Raw genomic sequence first — 18,267 nt, 5'->3', positions numbered from 1 at the left:
CCCAGGACCCTGGGATCATGACCCGAGCCGAAGGCAGAAGCCTAACCTACTGAGCCACCCAGGTGCCCCCGGATAATCTTTTCAATGTGCTGTTGGGTCCTGTTTGCTAGGATCTTGTTGAGAATCTTAGCATCCATATTCATCAGTGATATTGGTCTGAAATTCTCCTTTTTGGTAGGGTCTTTGCCTGGTTTGGGGATCAGAGTAATGCGGGCTTCATAGAAAGAGTCAGGAAGTTTTCCTTCTGCTTCAATTTTTTGAAACAGCTTCAGGAGAATAGGTGTTATTTCTTCTTTGAGAGTTTGGTAGAATTCCCCAGAGAATCCTTGATGAATGTTTTAATATGCACGGCGCTTAGAGGAGGGCAAGATCATTATGGAGAGAAAAAATGTTTTGAAAAAGAGAGGATTGCTACCAATATGTGCTCATTTGCTGTGTAGCTTATTTCTACAAGCTGTTTACTTTGGAGGGCTTAATATATATCTGTCTTACTAGCCTTTCAGTGTTTTATCGGCATGATTGGTTATGCTAGTTTGATTACAAAAGGAAGAAATGTTATGAAATCTCAAATGATGAACCAAATGCTCCATTATGATAGAAAGAGCAAAATGGAATGGAGGTATCACTCTCTCTATAGAAAAAAAAGGGCAGAGTAACAAGCTGGTAGTTTATACAAAGAATAGAGGGTAAAAAAAATCTACTCATTTTCATTAGGGAGATTTGAGACTACATATTGTTTCATGGCCATGTTATGTAAAACATTATTTTTAAATGTTATTAATAGATATGGAATATCTATAATATCCATGTAATTTCTAGAATTTAGGGATTGTCAAAGGTACTTAATTTACATAAATGACATAATAGATTGATTTCCTTTTTGCAAGTTGTGATAATTTTTAAAGGTGACTTTTCTCATTTTCTTCAGCATGTTACACCAGACAGCTATATTCCATGCCTTGCTGACCTGTGCAAAGCACTGTGGGAAGTTATGCTCAGCTATTACAGGACTATGGAATGGCATGAAAAGCATGACAGTGAAGATACTCCTTCTGCTTCTGGTAGGAAATTGTTTTATTTTAAAAACAACTATAAATATGCCATATTTCTGGAATAAGGAGAAAAAAAAGGGATAGCCATTTCAGGAACTTGAGTGACCCATAGGTTAAATATTCACTGAAGAAAGTCATTCAGCTTCTATAAAAGCTCCATTACCTTCAGGGATTAACTGGCCCAAAGGTCTTCTTAAGTGATAGATACTACCAGTTTTCATGAATATGTGATGATGGCTTTAGGACTAAATTCTTAACAAAGGGCTTTTAAGAAAATTAATTGCAAACTAAGTAAGACACTGGTCTGTCCAATTTGCTGTAAAAGTAATGCTAATGTTTAATATAAAGTCTGTTTGCTAATTTTCAAGTTGTACTCATAAATCTGGAGTCTAAGAATTAATAATTATACTTTCCTGGGGTGCCTGGATAGCTCAGTCAGTTAAGCGTCTGCCTTTGGCTCAGGTCATGATTCCAGGGTCCTAGGATTGAGCCCCATGTTGGACTTCCAGCTCAGCAGGGGGTCTGCTTCTCCATCTGCCTCTTCCCTCCCCTTCATGTTCTTTCTCTCTCAAATAAATAAATAAAATCTTTAAAAAAAATTTTTTTTAAAATTATACTTTTCTTCCTACGAAAACACAGCAGGACTTACAATTTCATAAAAACAAGGTTTTAAAATAGTAATCTTGGAATGGAAAATACAACTTTAAATGATTATGGTATAATCAGCTACATAAAGAACAAATCTCTGAACAATAATATTAACTAGACATATTTAAATTACTTCATTTGTATAGTTATGTATCTTAAGTGGTTATCCTTGAACAATAATAGATGAAGTATTCAAAATATGTTAAAAAGTGAAAAATGTTTTTATCAGCATTCTGTTTAATATGGGAAAAATAAATTACACTGCACAAGTTTTTTGAGTTGCATGCAATTTAATGTAGCTAGTCAATCAAATTAGTAACTTGTAATTTCTGAGGTGCTTGATTTCTGTGTTTGGGTGGCTGGAAGAACACAATTCATACTGTAGGATTCTGGTAGTATAAAAGAGGTAAGTTTAATGTTTATCTTGACTTATAAGAAGCTTATAAATATTGGTAGTAGATATAGATAGCAAGAAATAGCAGAAAATAGCAAGAAGAAAATTCTATAGAAGGATTTTCATCCTTTTAGAAACACTGCTGGGGGAATGTAAAGAAGGGGAAAGAGGAGAAAGCAGAGAAAAGGTTTCTGCCAGACTGTTTTTACCCCACTCCTGTACTCTCATCCCTCTGCTACCTCTGTGAGCAGTCAAGAGACACTTGGCTTCAGATTTTGACTCCCATTTTCCAAAGATGAGAATGTAAAGAAGGGTATCTTCTCTAGGCTCAGCTTCCTTTTTAAAGTGGGACGTTAAAAAATCGAAGCAAACAAACAGTTCCATAGGGTGGTGTAACGCATCTACCTGAAAGTTTGCTGTCAATTTTAGGGGTAATGTAAAGTGCTTACACTGGTTTCTGCTGATACCAAAGGAAATGGGTCAAGAGATAATGATGATGATGATGAAATGTCCACAGACCTTTACTTTTCTTTTCTTTTCTTTCTTTCTTTTTTTTTTTTTTTTTTTTAATCTCAGGTTACTTAGGGAATTGCTGGGCTTCCTGGGACTCCAGACCTTCACAAGTTTATCCTGTTTTGGCAACCTTTATTTTTTTCTAGGTGTGGAAACTGTTAAGACATTGCAACACCTCTTTTCTCTTTGCTAGTACATTATTTAAGGAGAAACCTGAGAGAAAGTTCGGAACAAATTAATATACACCTTAGATATAAGAGTTTAGGGGATGATACGTATTCATCATAATGAAGTTTGTTTTTTTGCTGCAGGCTCATAGTTTGCAGGAATTTTTTTGTATATGTATGTATTTTTCACTGGGGTATACAGTCAAACTTAAAATACTGTTTGAGCCCTATATACTTAGTGCTCTTCACTATAATTCTTTGACCTGATTCTGGGTATCTTAAGAATATTCAGGACTCTGATTAGCTTAAAATCTGACAATATATTGAACTAAAAAAAAAATCATTTGCTCACCTGAAATTGTTCCTTTCATATTCACATTAAGGAATACAATTGCAGGAGTCAGTAATTTGAACCTTTTTCTTCATACAACTTCATGAAGGTGATAGGGTCTCAAGATGTCCTCTGCTGTAGTTCAGTAGTGATACTACTGGTATCCTAACACTCTACCATTCTAAAAGAAAACTCTGAAGCTGTCATCCAGGTGCGCTTCCCTGAGCTACTGGGTCCCTGATAGCCAGACCATGCAGATAATAAGGCTTAAGCTGTAGAAGGGGTCACAGGTACAGTAGGCATGAATATGGGGTCTGGCCTAGGCAGGGGCCTTTTGCTGGTTACCAGTGCTCACCCTGCTAGCCTAAGATGAAATAATATCCTCAGTTGTTCTACACAGTTTATTCACAAAAAGGCATAATCTGTTTAATATAAATGTATATACATGTATTTTTAGTCGCTTTTAGGGAGAAATTTGTTTTCAAGCCGGTCATGGCTCTCACCTGTTGAATTGGACTTTGTTAGATTATTTGTCTGGAATGGATAAGACTATTCTGGATCATGAAAAATATAAAGCATGTGCATCATTACCTTACTGCATGAGCAGTTCTGCAGTCTGTACTCTTGTTAACATGCATATTAACTGAAAGTTATGTTAATGGGTCCAGTAATGCCCCAGCAGTAGGCAGTATAGAAGTCACTGAGAACCCCATCTCTGGGATCCCAGTATTCAACTCGGAATCCGGGCTCCAATTGCATATGTACTGAGTGATCTTAAGTTTAAAATACTTAACATTTCATGGTCTAAGTTTATATAGCTTATCAAGTGCTTTTAATCCGAACACCTATTTTTGACCTTGTTTTGATTGTATAAATATTGAACATATTTTCTATATTTTACATAGGCTTACAATATATGAGAGTTAAAATGATTTCTTTCTTTTTTTTTGGAAACAGTGTTGTGAAGCAAATCTGAAATGTGTATCCTCTTTTATTTTCAGAAGGGAGTAATATGGGTACTGAAGAAACTAATTTTGATCGTGGCTACATAAAAAAGAAATTAGAACATGGACTTACACGAATATGGCAGGTTTGGGTTTTTTTAATTATTTTTTTTTTACAAAACAACAGAAAGTTTCATGTCTAAGCTGTTTTAGAAATTCAGTGTTTGAATTTTATGTACTTATTTGCATTCTTATGGAGTTAATTCTGTGTTTTTCTTTGGACTAAATCTGTTCTTTAATTTCTTTAATTTAGCTCACAGTTGTATTTGACTGTAAATCTTTAAATTTGAATATCACCATTGGAAATATGCATAGATTTCTTTAATACATTTTTGCTTTTAGTGTCCTGGCAAATGTATGCTTTCCTAAAGAAATTGCTTTCTTATTGAGATACTCTATTTTTATTTCATTCATTTGTGTTTTCTTTCCTTTTCTATTAATTTTAGGAAAAGGATAACTAAATAGGTAACGTAATTGGGCTGAAATCTAGTATAGAATGAAAAAAATTTATCTCAGTCAACGACTTTTGTTCTTTGAGGGCATCTTATGTATTTCTTGGCTGAACGTACCTTCTGTAACTTTTTTTTTGCAGTTTAGTAGCATAATTGTTGTTATCAGATAAATTTGTTAATTTGTTAAAATTTATTATTTCATAGATAAAAGTGTAATTTCTTTGAAGATAACTCTTTTTTGTTCTTTATGGACTGCTCTTTTGGATCATATGATAACTATTTTTAATTTTTTGAGGAGCCTCAATCCTGCTTTTCACAGTGGCTGCATTGATTTACATTTTCACCAACAGTGCACAATCCTTTATCACATCCTCAACACTTGTTATTTCTTGTCTTTTTGATTTTAGCCACTCTGACAGTTATAAGAGGATAGCTCATTATGGTTTTGATTTGCATTTCCCTAATGATTAGTGACATTGAGCATCTTTTCATGTGTCTGTTGGCCAACTATATGTCTTCTTTGGAAAAATGTCTACTCAGATCCTCTGCCCGTTTTAATTGGATTATTTGGGATATTCAGTGTTGAGTTGTATAATTTCTTTATATATTTTGGGTATTAACCCTTTAAAGTTTTACATAAGCTTACAATACATGAGAATTAAAATGATTTTTTTTTAAACAAAAATGTTGTGAAGCAAATCTGAAAGTGTATCCTCTTCTATTTTCAGAAGAGAATAGCATGTATTTGCAAATATCTTCTCCGATTCAGTAGGTTGCTTTTCCATTTTGTTGATGGTTTCTTTCACCATGTAAAGTTTTTTATTAATCTATGTATTAATCTTGTGTCCCGATACCTTATTTTTGCTTTTGTTTCCCTTGCCTGAGGAGACCTATCTATAAAGATGCTAATAAGGCTTATGTCCAAGAGATTACTGATTATGCTTTCTTTTAGGAGTTTTATAGTTTCAGGTCTCATAGTTAGCTCTTTAATCCATTTTGAGTTTTTTTTTTTTTTTTTTTAAGGTGTTATTTATTTGAGAGAGAGAGGGGGCAAGCAAATGGAGGGAGAGGGACAAGCAGACTCTGTGCTGAGCAGAGCCCAATACCCGGCCTGATCTCAGGAGAGATCAGGAGATCATGGAGATCATGTCCTGAGCTAAAATCAAGAGTTGATTGCTTAACTGACTGAGCCACTAGCTGCCCCTATTTTGAGTTTGTTTTTGTGTGTGGTTTAAGAAGGTGGTCCGGTTTCATTCTTTTGCATGTAGCTGTCCAGTTTTCCCAGCATCATTTATTGAAGAGACTGTCTTTTCTCCATTATATATTCCTTTATCATACCATAGAAGTGTAGGTTTATATCTGGGCTCTCTATTTTATTCCATTGATCTATGTGTCTGTTTTTGCACCAGTACCATACTGTTTAGATTAGTACAGCTTTGTAGTGTATCTTGAAATCTGGAACTGTGATACCTCCAGTTCTGTTGTTTTTTTCTCAAGATTGCTTTGGCTTTTTGGGGTCTTTTTTGTGGTTCCATACACATTTTAGAATTATTTCTTCTACTTTGGTAAAAAATGCTGTCGGTATTTTGATAGGGATTGCATTAAATCTGTAGGCTGCTTTGGGTAGTATGGGCATTTTAACAATATTAATTCTTCCAGTCCACAAACATGGAATATCTTACCATTTGTTTGTGTTGTCTGCAGTTTCTTTTGTTATTGTTTCATAGTTTTAAGAGTAAAGGTCTTACACCTTTTTGGTTAAGTTTCTTCCTAGGTATTTTATTCTTTTTGGCACAGTAGTTAAGTGGAATTATTTTCTTTTTTTCTTGTTAATATTTTATTTATTTATTTGACAGAGAGAGAGAGAGATCACAAGTAGGCAGAGGCAGGCAGAGAGAGAGGGGGAAGCAGGCTCCCCGCTGAGTAGAGAGCCTGATGTGGGGGTCAATCCCAGGACCCTGAGATCATGACCTGAGCCGAAGGCAGAGGCTTTAACCCACTGAGCCACACAGGTGCCCCTGAAATTATTTCTTAATTTGTCTTTCTGCTACTTTGGTATTAGTTTACAGAAATGCTACCAATTTCTAGGTATTAATCTTGTGTTGCAACTTTACTGAATTCATTTACTATTCCTAGTAGATTTTTGGTCGCATCTTTAAGCTTTTTTATGTATAATATCCTGTCATCTTCCAGTGACAATTTAAGTTCTTCCTTACAAATATGGGTGCTTCTTCTTCCTTCTTCTTGTCTTATTGGTGTGGCTAGGACATCCAATACTGCGTTGAATAAAGTAGCAAGAATAGCATCTTTGTCTTGTCCCTGATCTTAGAGGAAATGCTTTCAGTTTTTTTTCAACACTGAGTATGTTAGCTGTGGGGTTTTTATGTATGGTTTTTGTTATATATTAAACTACTTTTTATTTACCATTAATTATGGGTTTGGGCTGACTTTTTTCTGAATATTATGTTTACTGGAAAGGGAAATCTCATTAAGTATACATCTAAAGTCGGATATGAATTGTTTCTGATTTAATCTCCTGATTTAGTCTCCTACTAATAGACACTAGTCATACTTAATTGAAATTGTAGAATCCATGATAGAATTTCTGGTAACTCAGTGTGCTTTGAAATATTGGCCTGGCATTTTATATAGTCGGTTTCCATTCAGTCTGGCAACTTGATTTCATTCTAGGTAAAGGAAAATCTACTAAATAGGAGAGTTGTTTTTTGTGGGTTTTTCTTTTTTTTTGTAAGATTGTATTTATTTGCCAGAGAGAGAGAGAGAGAGAGGGCGCCAGTGAACACAAGCAGGGAGCAGTGGTAGGCAGAGGGAGGAAGCAGGCTGTCCACTGAGCAAAGAGCCCAATGTGGGACTCGATCCCAGGACCCCCGGATTATGACCTGAGTGGACGCTTAACTGACTGAGCGACCCAGGTGTCCCTAAATATGAAGTTTAGTAAAGCTGTTCTCATTTAAGCATTTGGCCAGTTAATGGAAGTGATCATGCTTTTGAGTATAGACTATTGTGTGTAGGTTTCAGGCTTTAAAGTATCTTCATCTCCATCACTCCAAGTCTCCTTTGCCGCCCTCCCCCGACCCAATTCTCAATAGTTCTGAAACAGTATTTTGCATACTTTGGGAACTCATTGAGTATTAATTGAAATTATAAGGCTCAGTACAATTGAAAAAAGCAGAAACTCTGAAAAACAAATGTTTTTTGATAACACATTCAGCTGGCAAAACCTGACCTGATTTGAATTCATTTAGTAGCAGAACCAAACCTGTATTGTCTTTAAGGTTTTTTGTAGTATTTATCTCATTAAAGTGAACATTTATATGTTACAGGAATATTAATGTGTTTTATTTTGGGATACTGCCTTAGACTCCACTTGTGGGTGTTAAATATATATGTTATATACATTTCTAACCATAATACATTTCTAACATCTGAAATGTTGAATTCCAAACCACAAATTAGCATGTGACAATTTGTATACATTTATTATAAATTTATTATAGAGATAATGAAAAGTGAAAAGCATAAGAAGATAACTTTTTTAACATAAAAACTAAACTCAAAATCAGAAAGACTGATTTTTTGATATGAAAATTTTTAGAATATTTTCCATGCGTTTAGACTAAAAAAGAAAATTTATAAGAAAAAGGTCATGTCAGTTGTACAATTTGGCAGACACTGTGGATTTAAGAACATGTTGGTGAACCCATGGTACTTGACCTTTTGGAGCTTACAAATCAAACTAGATGAAAGTCTCGATATTCCAAGATTTTTATTTTCATCTTTAAATATTTGATATGTAAGAAATTATTCATATTATTCTTATGATTCTTATTTCTTTTTACAATAGAGCATTGGGATTGCAATATTTTTACTTCTTGTGAATTTGAGATTTTCTTTACATCCTAGAATGTCACCCATTTTAAAAATTTATGCCTGGGCATTTGGAAAATAACCATGTATTTCTTCTTTGTGGTAGGAGTTAAGCTCTATGTGTATATTAAAGCAAGCTTATTATTAATTTTATTATTCTAATCTATATCTTTATTTTTTCTATGTTTCCTTGGCCTGTGTAATTCTGAGGGAGGAGTTTTAATCTTCCAGAAGGATTGTAATTTTGTCAGGTTTTTATTTTATTTCTAATGTTAGCTTTTGCTTTTTATACTTGGATGCTATGTTGATTGATGCTGCAGTGCTAATAACCACTTTACCTACCTTCTTTGTATGTAATTTCCTTCATTAATTTAAAAAAATATGTGGTTCTATTGTCCTGAGGCATTTTGCTGTGAATTCTAGCTTGCTTTATTATTACCATCGCTATGTTTATTTTGTTCATATTTTCCTTGGACTGTCCCTTTATTTTAAAGGCTTTTAAGTCATGTTTTAATTGTGTCTTTTATAAATGTAAAAGAAATATTTTTTTGAGAGAGACTTTATCTTTTAATTGGGCAATTTAATCTGTTTATATTTTTATTGGTGTTTAATTCATAGTTCTTTAATTATTAGAGAAGCTGAACATTTAAAAATCGGTTAATTATTGGTTTGTGAGTTATTTGCTCATTTTTTGCTTATAGGTTCTAAGTGATGTATGTGATAATGAGTAATCTCCTATATGTCATTTGTCTATTTTCACTCCTATATGTCTATTGTCTATTTTCAATATGCAGATGATCAGCATTTTTATGAGATCAGATCATTAACCTTTATCCTTTGTGACTTATGCTACATTTCTTCTCTTTTTTTAAAAGTTAAAAATTCCTTAATTTTTTATTCCTGGTACTATTACCACTGTTTACAGGGCTATATACCTGATGTAATGAAAAGAAAAAAAAAAGCGATACGAGATGAAAGACTTCAGGAATGTACATCTAATTGACACTATATTGCATTAACCAATACCTGCACTTTGTTGTAAACTGTGGCTATGACAGTCCTGAACAAGCAGGCTTTCCTGTTTAAGCTGCAGTAACTTTTCTGACTATGGATCATCGTTCCTTCTGTGGCAGATTTTTACAGTTCCTCTAATGCATTCGGGATGACTATTTCAAAGTAATCTGCAGCTTTCCTGACAACTTCTTGCTCTCTCTCCTACTACGATCTGTAGCCCCTTTCTTCTGAATTGTTTTAGAACCTTCTGCTTCCATATCCACCACTTTTACCACCAGAACCAGAACCATCACCGTAGAGACTGCCCAGGTTTCTTCCACCAAAACTGCCTTTTTCACTGAAGTTTCCACCACAATACATAAAGTTGCCAGATCACCTCCACGATGTCTTATGATCCAGCAGATGGCATTTCTTGTTTAGAAAAGGCCTTTTTCACTTCACAGTTAAGCCCATGAATAGTGTGGTATTTCTGAACAACAATTTTATCAATTCTATCATGATCATCAAAAGTTACAAAAACAAATCCCCCTCTGCCTGTCTTCCATAATTTTTGTGGTTTCAATCTTGCCATACATTTCAAAATTGTCTCTCAAATTATATTCTTCTGTATCTTCTTTAATAACCCCAATCAAAGTTTTCTTCCCTGTGAATTGGGCACCAGGCTTTACAGAATCCTCTCTAGAAATAGCTCTCTTTATTCTGGTAGAGGCCCATCAACCTTGTGTGGTCAGACACATGTTCTGCATCCACGTCTTCAACACAAGTATAAGTCACAAAACCAAAACCCCAGAAACATTTTGTGTGTGGAGGAGGGGAGTCTCTCATCACCACATGATCTGTAAGCGTGCCCCATTTTTCACAATGTTCTTTTAAACTGTCATCTGTAGTTTCAGAGCTCAAACAACCAAAAAAAGTGTTCTCAACTGCTCTGGTTCCTTTGGATCTTGTCCCTCTTTCCCCAGTGGCAGTGGCAATGGCAGTGTGTGTGGGTTGGGCTGGTGGGTGACTGGGCAGCAGTTTTATCTGTTTTGAGACCAGATTCGCCTCTTCCTACTTGAGTTCAATATCTGTGTTACATTTATTCTTAAAATACTTCTTGTGTAAAGCTCGGGTTAATATTCATCTGGTAATTATAGATATTTATCTAAACTTTATATTAATTGCTATATCCCTAATACCTAGAGTACTGCCTAGAACACTTAGGAAGTACAACACTTAGTAAAATATTTTTGCTTTATTGCATTAATTTTTAATTTTTTGAAAACATATAAAAACAGTTATCTAATCCATTTGTATGTCTTTTGATATGTGATCCAAAGAGAGGAGAGAGGAGTTTTTCCCTCCAAATGTATTTTTTTTCCCTCTACTACCTTCTGAATAATCTTTTTCCTTGTCTCTTTTATGTGTGGTGCTTCCTTGTAGCAAGGTCTAGTGGAAAGAGGAGACTCTGAAGGTAGAGAGAACCAGGATTCAACTCTTAGCATTGTTATTCATGGGGCATGTGAACTTAGGCAATTACTTGACCTGTTTTCAGTTTTTCTTCTCTTTAGAGGATAATAAATGCCTGCTCAACAAAGCTGTTGTAGAATTAAAGATAATATATAAAGTTCTTAGTATAATGCTGATAAAATATAAACAGTCAGCAAACAGTAGTGTTTACTCTTGATCATTAAGGTCTTGTGTATATACTAGCACTAGTTCTGAGTTGTTTGTCCTGTTTTGTTGATTCTTTGGATTTTGGCAGTATTCTTTTTAAAAAAAAATAGTTTTTCTACTTCTGATCTCTTTCTGTCAAATAAAGAAATAAAATATTTTAAAAAATAGTTTTTAATATATTTAGTACAAGTAGGACAAGTCCTTCAATATCACTTACAACTTTTATTCCATCTTTTCAGCTTTATATTTTTAAAAGAAGTTATTGCTTGTTATTTCTGGTGAATTTTAGAATGATTGTTTATTGGAAAAGTTTTTTGTGATTTTGGTTAGAATTTCACTGAACCCCTACATTAATTTGGAAAAGGTGACATCCTTATACTCATTCAGTCCCTCGACTCTCATTTTATTTAAATTCCTTTTGAGTCCTGTTAGGGTTCTTAGCTTTTTCTTACAGGTCTAATGCTGCCTATTAAAATTATTGCTAAGTATGTTATATTTTTAATATTTATTTAATTAATAGATTTTTTTAAATTTATTTTTTAAAGGTTTTATTTATTTGACACAGAGAGAGATCACAAGGAGTCAGAAAGGCAGGCAGAAAGAGAGAGAGGAGAAAGCAGGCTCCCTGCCAAGCAGAGATCCCGATGCGGGGCTCTATCCCAGGACCCTGAGATCATGACTTGAGCTGAAGGCAGAGGCCTCAACTCACTGAGCCACCCAGGCGCCCCTTTAATATTTATTTTAAATGGAGTCTTATTTTAAGATACTATAGCAGAAATACATGAAAACTTAATTTTTATGTATTGCACATAATCACTTCACATAGTTATCTTATTCTAATTATTTTTGAATTTATTATTTTGAGGTTTCTAGCCTAGCAAGCCACTCATAAATGATGATGATTTTGATCTTCATATCCAAAATGAGGATATAATTTTTATCTTACATATATGTATGTATTAGTAGTGATGGTCATTATTGTTATTTTTATATCTGATGTTTATGGAATTGTCTCTGTGATATCACTATAAGAATATTGATTATTGGCCTAAATATATATTCTTAAGAATGTATTCCTGTCTAATTTCAAGGTGTAACTATAGAATAAATGGTTCTTGGAACTTACATTTTATATTTTGGGTTTACTTGAAATATTTTTTGTTTTTTTTTCCAGGATGTTCAGCTAAAAGTAAAAACCTATTTGCTTGGAACAGATTTATCTATATTTAAATATGATGATTTCATCTTTGTTTTGGATATAATCAGCAGGTACTTTGTGAGATCTTGTTTTATTCTTTAGTTTGAGTCATTCAACCATGATAAAGAAATCATGAATCAGTGAGTTATGTATAACTTTTTCATGGAAATGAAGACAATTGAACATTCATAATCCAATTTCTGCTGGGTATATGTGAATGTGTTTAAATATTTCTGCCCTTTAGATGTCTGTAAACCATAATGAATTTGTGAAAGTTAGAATTTCTTTAAACTTCCATTTTTATGGTGTGTTACCTTTGAAGAAAGATGACCTGGACTACTTTTGTTCTGTAATAAGGATGTTGCTGAAATTTATGTAAATCTTTTTATCCAACTAGGTTGATGCAAGTTGGAGAAGAATTTTGTGGTAGCAAATCTGAAGTTTTACAAGAGTCCATTAGAAAACAGAGTGTCAATTATTTTAAGAACTACCATAGGTAAGAACTGTAATAAAACATGAATAGACTTATTTAGGTAATGAGAATACTTTGTCTAACACTTAAACCTTATAGCATTAATTGGTTTAAAACAGTTACTTTTGAATTTGAAAGAATTCATTCTTTGTAGCTCTTTTTGTGCTGGTTAAGGACATTTTTTTTTTTTTTTTGCCAAAAATACCATAAAATATTCTCATTTCTTATTTATTTTAAATTTTGATAGATTGTCCTGAAGCCTCAAAATGTTGAACTAAATATTGAACCAATTTCTTTATGGGTGAAAGATGATTATTATGTTGGAGTTCACCAAAAGAATTTGACCACTATCCTATATCTGCATACATGGTGTGAGCTAGTAAGGAATTAGATCAGTAGAGGTAGCAGTCAGTGAGGGGTACTTGAAAGCATCTGCCTTTTAGGGGTAAGAAGGCTTCTGAAGAAGGCATGATATTCAGAATCTAGCTATAAAGTCAAAATTATGTATTACAAGATGGGATTGGGAGGGAGACAAACCATAAGTGACTCTTAATCCCACAAAACAAACTGAGGGTTGCTAGGGGGAGGGGGGTTGGGAGAAGGTGGGTGGGGTTATGGACATTGGGGAGGGTATGTGCTTTGGTGAGTGCTGGCGATTCACAGACCTGTACCCCTGGGGATAAAAATATATGTTTATAAAAAATAAAAAATTAAAAAAAAAAGAAACTGCAAAAAAAATTATGTATTACATTGCAAAACAGTAACTACTGACTTTAGAAAGGGTGATTAGGAATGGTTTTAGGAATGGGGGAAGGTGGGATAGAGTGTTTAATTAGCAGTATGATTGTATGCTTAAAGCAGCAATAAATTGAGAGAGCTATTTATTAGACCTTTCCTTATATAAGGTGGAGACTATACTATATCCCTTATATATTTTATCATTTGAATTGTTAGATCTTACTTTATTCCACATTTTAATTTTTGAAATTAAGTTTTGATTTTGTTGTTCTTTGGTGCCAGGGAAAGTAAGAATTCTATTTATTTATTTATTTATTTATTTATTTATGAGTTTTTATATTTTATTTTATTGGGTTTTTTCCTGTCTCAATGACACACACACACACACATTTATTTATTTAATTATGTTCAATTCTGCTTTTTCTTCTTGGTCAGAGTCAATACCTGGTCATAGTCATAGGTGCCATGTCAGAAGAGAGATTATTGAACATCAAATCAATGATTAATCATTAAATATATTTAAGTATAAGTGTTCTTTATTATTATGAACTATTAAATATGTATAAGATTTAAACCGAAGCAGAGAATTTGAGTTTTGTAGTTGAATTCAAAGAGAATTTGAGTTTTGTAGTTGAATTCAAAGAATGTTTAGAGGCGTCTAGGTGGCTCAGTGGGTTAAGTCTCTGCCTTTGGCTCAGGTCATGATCCAAGGGTCCTGGGATCAAGCCCTGCATCAGGCTTTCTGCTCAGCAGGGAGCCTGCTTCCCCCCACCCCTTTGCCTGCCTCTCTGCCTACTTGTGATCTCTCTTTCTCTGTCAAATAAATAAATAAAGTCTTTAAAAAAATGTTTAGAAGGTTTATTTTTTTTTATTTTTTTATTTTTTTAAAGATTTTATTTATTTGACAGACAGAGATCACAAGCAGGCAGAGAGGCAGGCAGAGAGAGGAGGAAGCAGGCTCCCTGCCGAGCAGAGAGCCTGATGCGGGGCTCGATCCCAGGACCCCGAGATCATGACCTGAGCCGAAGGGAGAGGCTTAACCCACTGAGCCACCCAGGCACCCCTGTTTAGAAGATTTAGAGAGAAAAAAAAATTTTTAATTGACTAAACCTCAGGAGAACAGTGGTAAGGGGACAACATGAAACCTTAATGCTGCCTTTATTTATATATATATTTTTCCCCAATAAACTTAAGCCTTCCTGAAACAATGGCCTGGCTTGTACACATTGCTGTACAAAAGGAAGAGTTTTAAAATCATAAATGGGAAAGGATAAGGAACTATGAAGGCCCAAAAGGCTCACTTACCTGTCACAATGAAAGCATGACAGGTGTCCATTTCCCAAAGATTACTTGTAGTCAGTAAGACAACTGGGAGACCTTTTGGTGTTCATAGTGACTGTACAACATGTGCAGTGAAGAAAAACCAACTCTGATTTATTTAATGGGTCTCCATTCTGCTTTCTACTTCACTTATTGTCCAAAAGTGTCTGTCATCTGGGGCAGCCAGGTCTGGGCATTTCTAGACTATGACCATGATGGAGATTCCTCTCCAAAGTTTACCTTAATGAAATTAGACTATAGAAATGAGTTATTGGGGGGACACCTAGGTGGCTCAGTGGGTTAAAGTCTCTGCCTTCAGCTCAGATCATGGTCCTAGGGTCCTGGGATTGGGAGCCTGCTTCCTCCTCTTCTCTCTGCCCGCTTCTCTGTTTACTTGTAATCTGTCAAACAAATAAATAAAATCTTAAAAAAAAAAAAAAAAGAAATGAATTACTGAATGTTTCCAAAACACTCAACATTTTAATGGACTTCCCTTAGAAATATGTATGAAATTTCTTTCCCGTTGAAGAGACTATACAGTACTTTTAGAAGGAGAGCTGGATGGGGGAGATAGTAGACTTGGGTTCTTATACCACTTTCAGTGCTTGCCAGCTCCCTGACACTGGACAAATCATTTAACTCTCTGGCTGATTGCTCTGTCAAACTGCAAAAAGGGGTGGCTAGACGAAAAGATCTCCATAAATGATGCCTGTAGATCTTGCCCTTTTTTCTTTCTGTGTTGTATATTGGAATACTGGAATAGGTTAAAAAGTAAAAATTTAACTTTTCTAGAAGTACTCTTTTCTATCCCCAGTATCAAAATGAGTCTAGTTAATATATTGGCTATGGTCATTCTCTCTCCCAGCAGCTGCCATTTGGAAAATTATAATAAAAATCATTTGGTAAAGTTAGTGCCAACTGTTAATGGGTTCTGCAGTAAATCTTTTTCTTTAGAAAGCAAGATAAACTTAACAGTTGGTTTAGAAATGATGCCAATGTACATAATACTGAGTTGACAAAAGTCATTACATTAGTGATGAATCTATTAAATTCCAATTTAATATCTTCTTCACCAAATCATATTACATAAATATTTAAAAGCAGTATGAAACATGGTAAAATATAGATCAAGTGGGCTTTAATTTTGTTAATAAAAGTGTTAAAACATCCTTACAATTTGTTTCATAGTCTTTTACTGCCAAATAGAGCTCCTGAGAATCAAGAAATTCTTAGACCAAATTATTCTGACTTAGAGTCCACTTAGGCTATTAGTATAAGATGATGGCATAATAAAAAAGTGAAAATAGAAGCATTTTACTCTGTGGGTGGAACATCTATTTATATAAAGTGTACTCAGTTGCTTGTGGTAGTTGTATAAAAGTCTGTATGTCATTATCTTTTCCTAGGGCAAAATTACATGAGATTGTGAGGGAACACAGTCTCTATCAATGTGAATTCTTCTACAAAAATATAGTTTTATTCGCACAAATTCCTTAATGTTCAATGTTAAGTTTGTATACATCCAATACTATCATTCTTCTGCCAGATGTGATAGAAGTCCCCAAAGCACAAATTATCTGATTTAAACAGTAATGTCTTAGAAATTATGTAGTTTAATTGCCAGAACATTCTGTTTAACAAGTGCATGTTAATTTGTAATTACTCTAATGATCAAATCTTATAAAATATTTTTAAGGATTCTAAAGGTCCATCAACTGGTGTTAAAAGAGGAGAGAGATCTTATTTTTATAATATTGAAAGTATAGAAAGTATCAGAAGTATAGAAAGGTTTTTATTTAAAGTATCTTTAAAATGTGTGTTTCTAGAATCAAGTTTATTATCCATATAATTCTTTTTGTTTTCTGCCTGGACTAAGTGATTTAATCTTTTTTTTTTCCTAAAGATTTTATTTATTTATTTGACAGAGAGAGTCACAGCAAGAGAGGGAACACAAGTAAGAGGAGTAGGAGAAGGAGAAGCAGGCCCCCTGCTAAGCAGGGAGCCTGAGGCCGGGCTTGATCCCAAGACTGGGCAGCCTAAGTGATTTAATCTTTTTTTTTTTTTTTTTTTTTTTTGTTGAGTACTGAGTCTTATATCTTCTAGAACTCACTTGCTTTTTCTCCTCCTCATATATTCTCTGCCAAATAAGCGTTTTTGGCTAAGGTTTCAGAGAGTGCAGTACATAAATGTTCAGTAGTTTTAGTTTTTTTATGATAGAGCTCGAGATTTTTTTTTTTTTTTAAAGGAAACAGTCTAACAAACGTAAAGGTTTAAATCTGTAAGTGCCCAGCCTGTTTTAACTACTATTGTTGTGTAACGAACTATCCTGAAACTTAAGGGTTTAAAACCACCATCATTTTGTCATGATTTCATGTAATCTGTGAGTCAGGAATTTAGGAAGAGATGAACTGAATGAATCTGTTTCTTAGAGGATTGGCTGTGGTGACTGAGTAGTACTCAGCTGACGGTAGGGTTTGTCTAGAAGATCCAGGACGGCTTTGCTTGCACCTTGGTGGAGGTGGCTGGAAGGATGTACATAGTTGAGTTTGTTAGCCAGAGTGCCTGCATGTGGTCTTTCCAGTATGATGAACTAGGGGTGGTTGGACTTCTCTTATATGGCACCTGGCTTCCCACAGTACTAGTTTTCCAAAAGCCCCAGGTCGAACCTTCATGGCCTTTTCTGATGTAGGCTTAGAAATCATGCAGTCCTTCTACCATATTCCACTGAATACAAGCATGTCATGAGGCTACCCAGATGCAAGAGGAGGGAAATTTGTTGGGGAAGTGGTAAGGTCATGTTGTATAAAAGAATGTGTGTGGTATATGAGGTAATTATTGCAACTTTCTTTGCTATATTCCTTAGGAAAATAGGGGCAATATTTTTAGAAAGCAAATGTTCCTGGACTTGGTAGTAATGGTACCAATAAATTATCTTTAATATTTAAAATACTATAAATTAGATTATTTAAAAGTAAAAACATACAGGTTTCTAAACTGTACAATAGGGCTTAAATTTTAGAGTTAAAATGAGAACAAAGTCTTAATGGTATCTTTCTGATGTTAGACTAACTCCCTCTGCCATAGTATATATAATAGTGGTAGACCATTCTTAAACTCCTCTTAGTTTATACTGTTGTTATTGATTTCCAGTATTCTTCCTGTGTTTGGGGCAGTGTGGTGTTATCAGTGGTCTTGGGTTCCTACCTCTGTACTAACTAGCTTTACCACCTCTATAATTTGGTTTTTTTATTTCTCTGAGCATCAAGTTCCTTCTCTTTAAATGTGACAGGCTTATAGCAGAACCTTTACCTTCCTTGAAGTGTGTGATTTTATCATTTGTTTTTGGAACCTGCCTTTTACTGCATCAAGTCTTTTATCAGGTTAATTACAAGATCTACATTTCACACAGTTCCAATTCAT

General features: G+C 34.3%; 1 protein-coding gene and 1 pseudogene across 1 annotated transcript in view; one reads left to right on the top strand and one right to left on the bottom strand.

Moving 5' to 3' along the window:
• Positions 1-18,267, top strand: part of VPS50 (VPS50 subunit of EARP/GARPII complex) — a 125,785-nt gene that overhangs the window by 57,058 nt on the left and 50,460 nt on the right. Inside the window, exons 14-17 of the mRNA XM_059396840.1 lie at positions 929-1,061; positions 4,107-4,195; positions 12,294-12,388; positions 12,715-12,813. Of these exons, the coding sequence (XP_059252823.1) occupies positions 929-1,061; positions 4,107-4,195; positions 12,294-12,388; positions 12,715-12,813 (416 nt within the window). The remainder of the gene's footprint in view (positions 1-928; positions 1,062-4,106; positions 4,196-12,293; positions 12,389-12,714; positions 12,814-18,267) is intronic.
• LOC132015335 (heterogeneous nuclear ribonucleoprotein A3-like) lies at positions 9,852-12,095 on the bottom strand (annotated as a pseudogene).

The sequence above is a fragment of the Mustela nigripes genome, chromosome 4, assembly GCF_022355385.1.
Source record: "Mustela nigripes isolate SB6536 chromosome 4, MUSNIG.SB6536, whole genome shotgun sequence".
Taxonomy (NCBI): Eukaryota; Metazoa; Chordata; class Mammalia; order Carnivora; family Mustelidae; genus Mustela; species Mustela nigripes.
The sequence above is the reverse complement of the archived record's forward strand: the minus strand, read 5'-3'. Positions and strand labels throughout refer to the sequence as shown.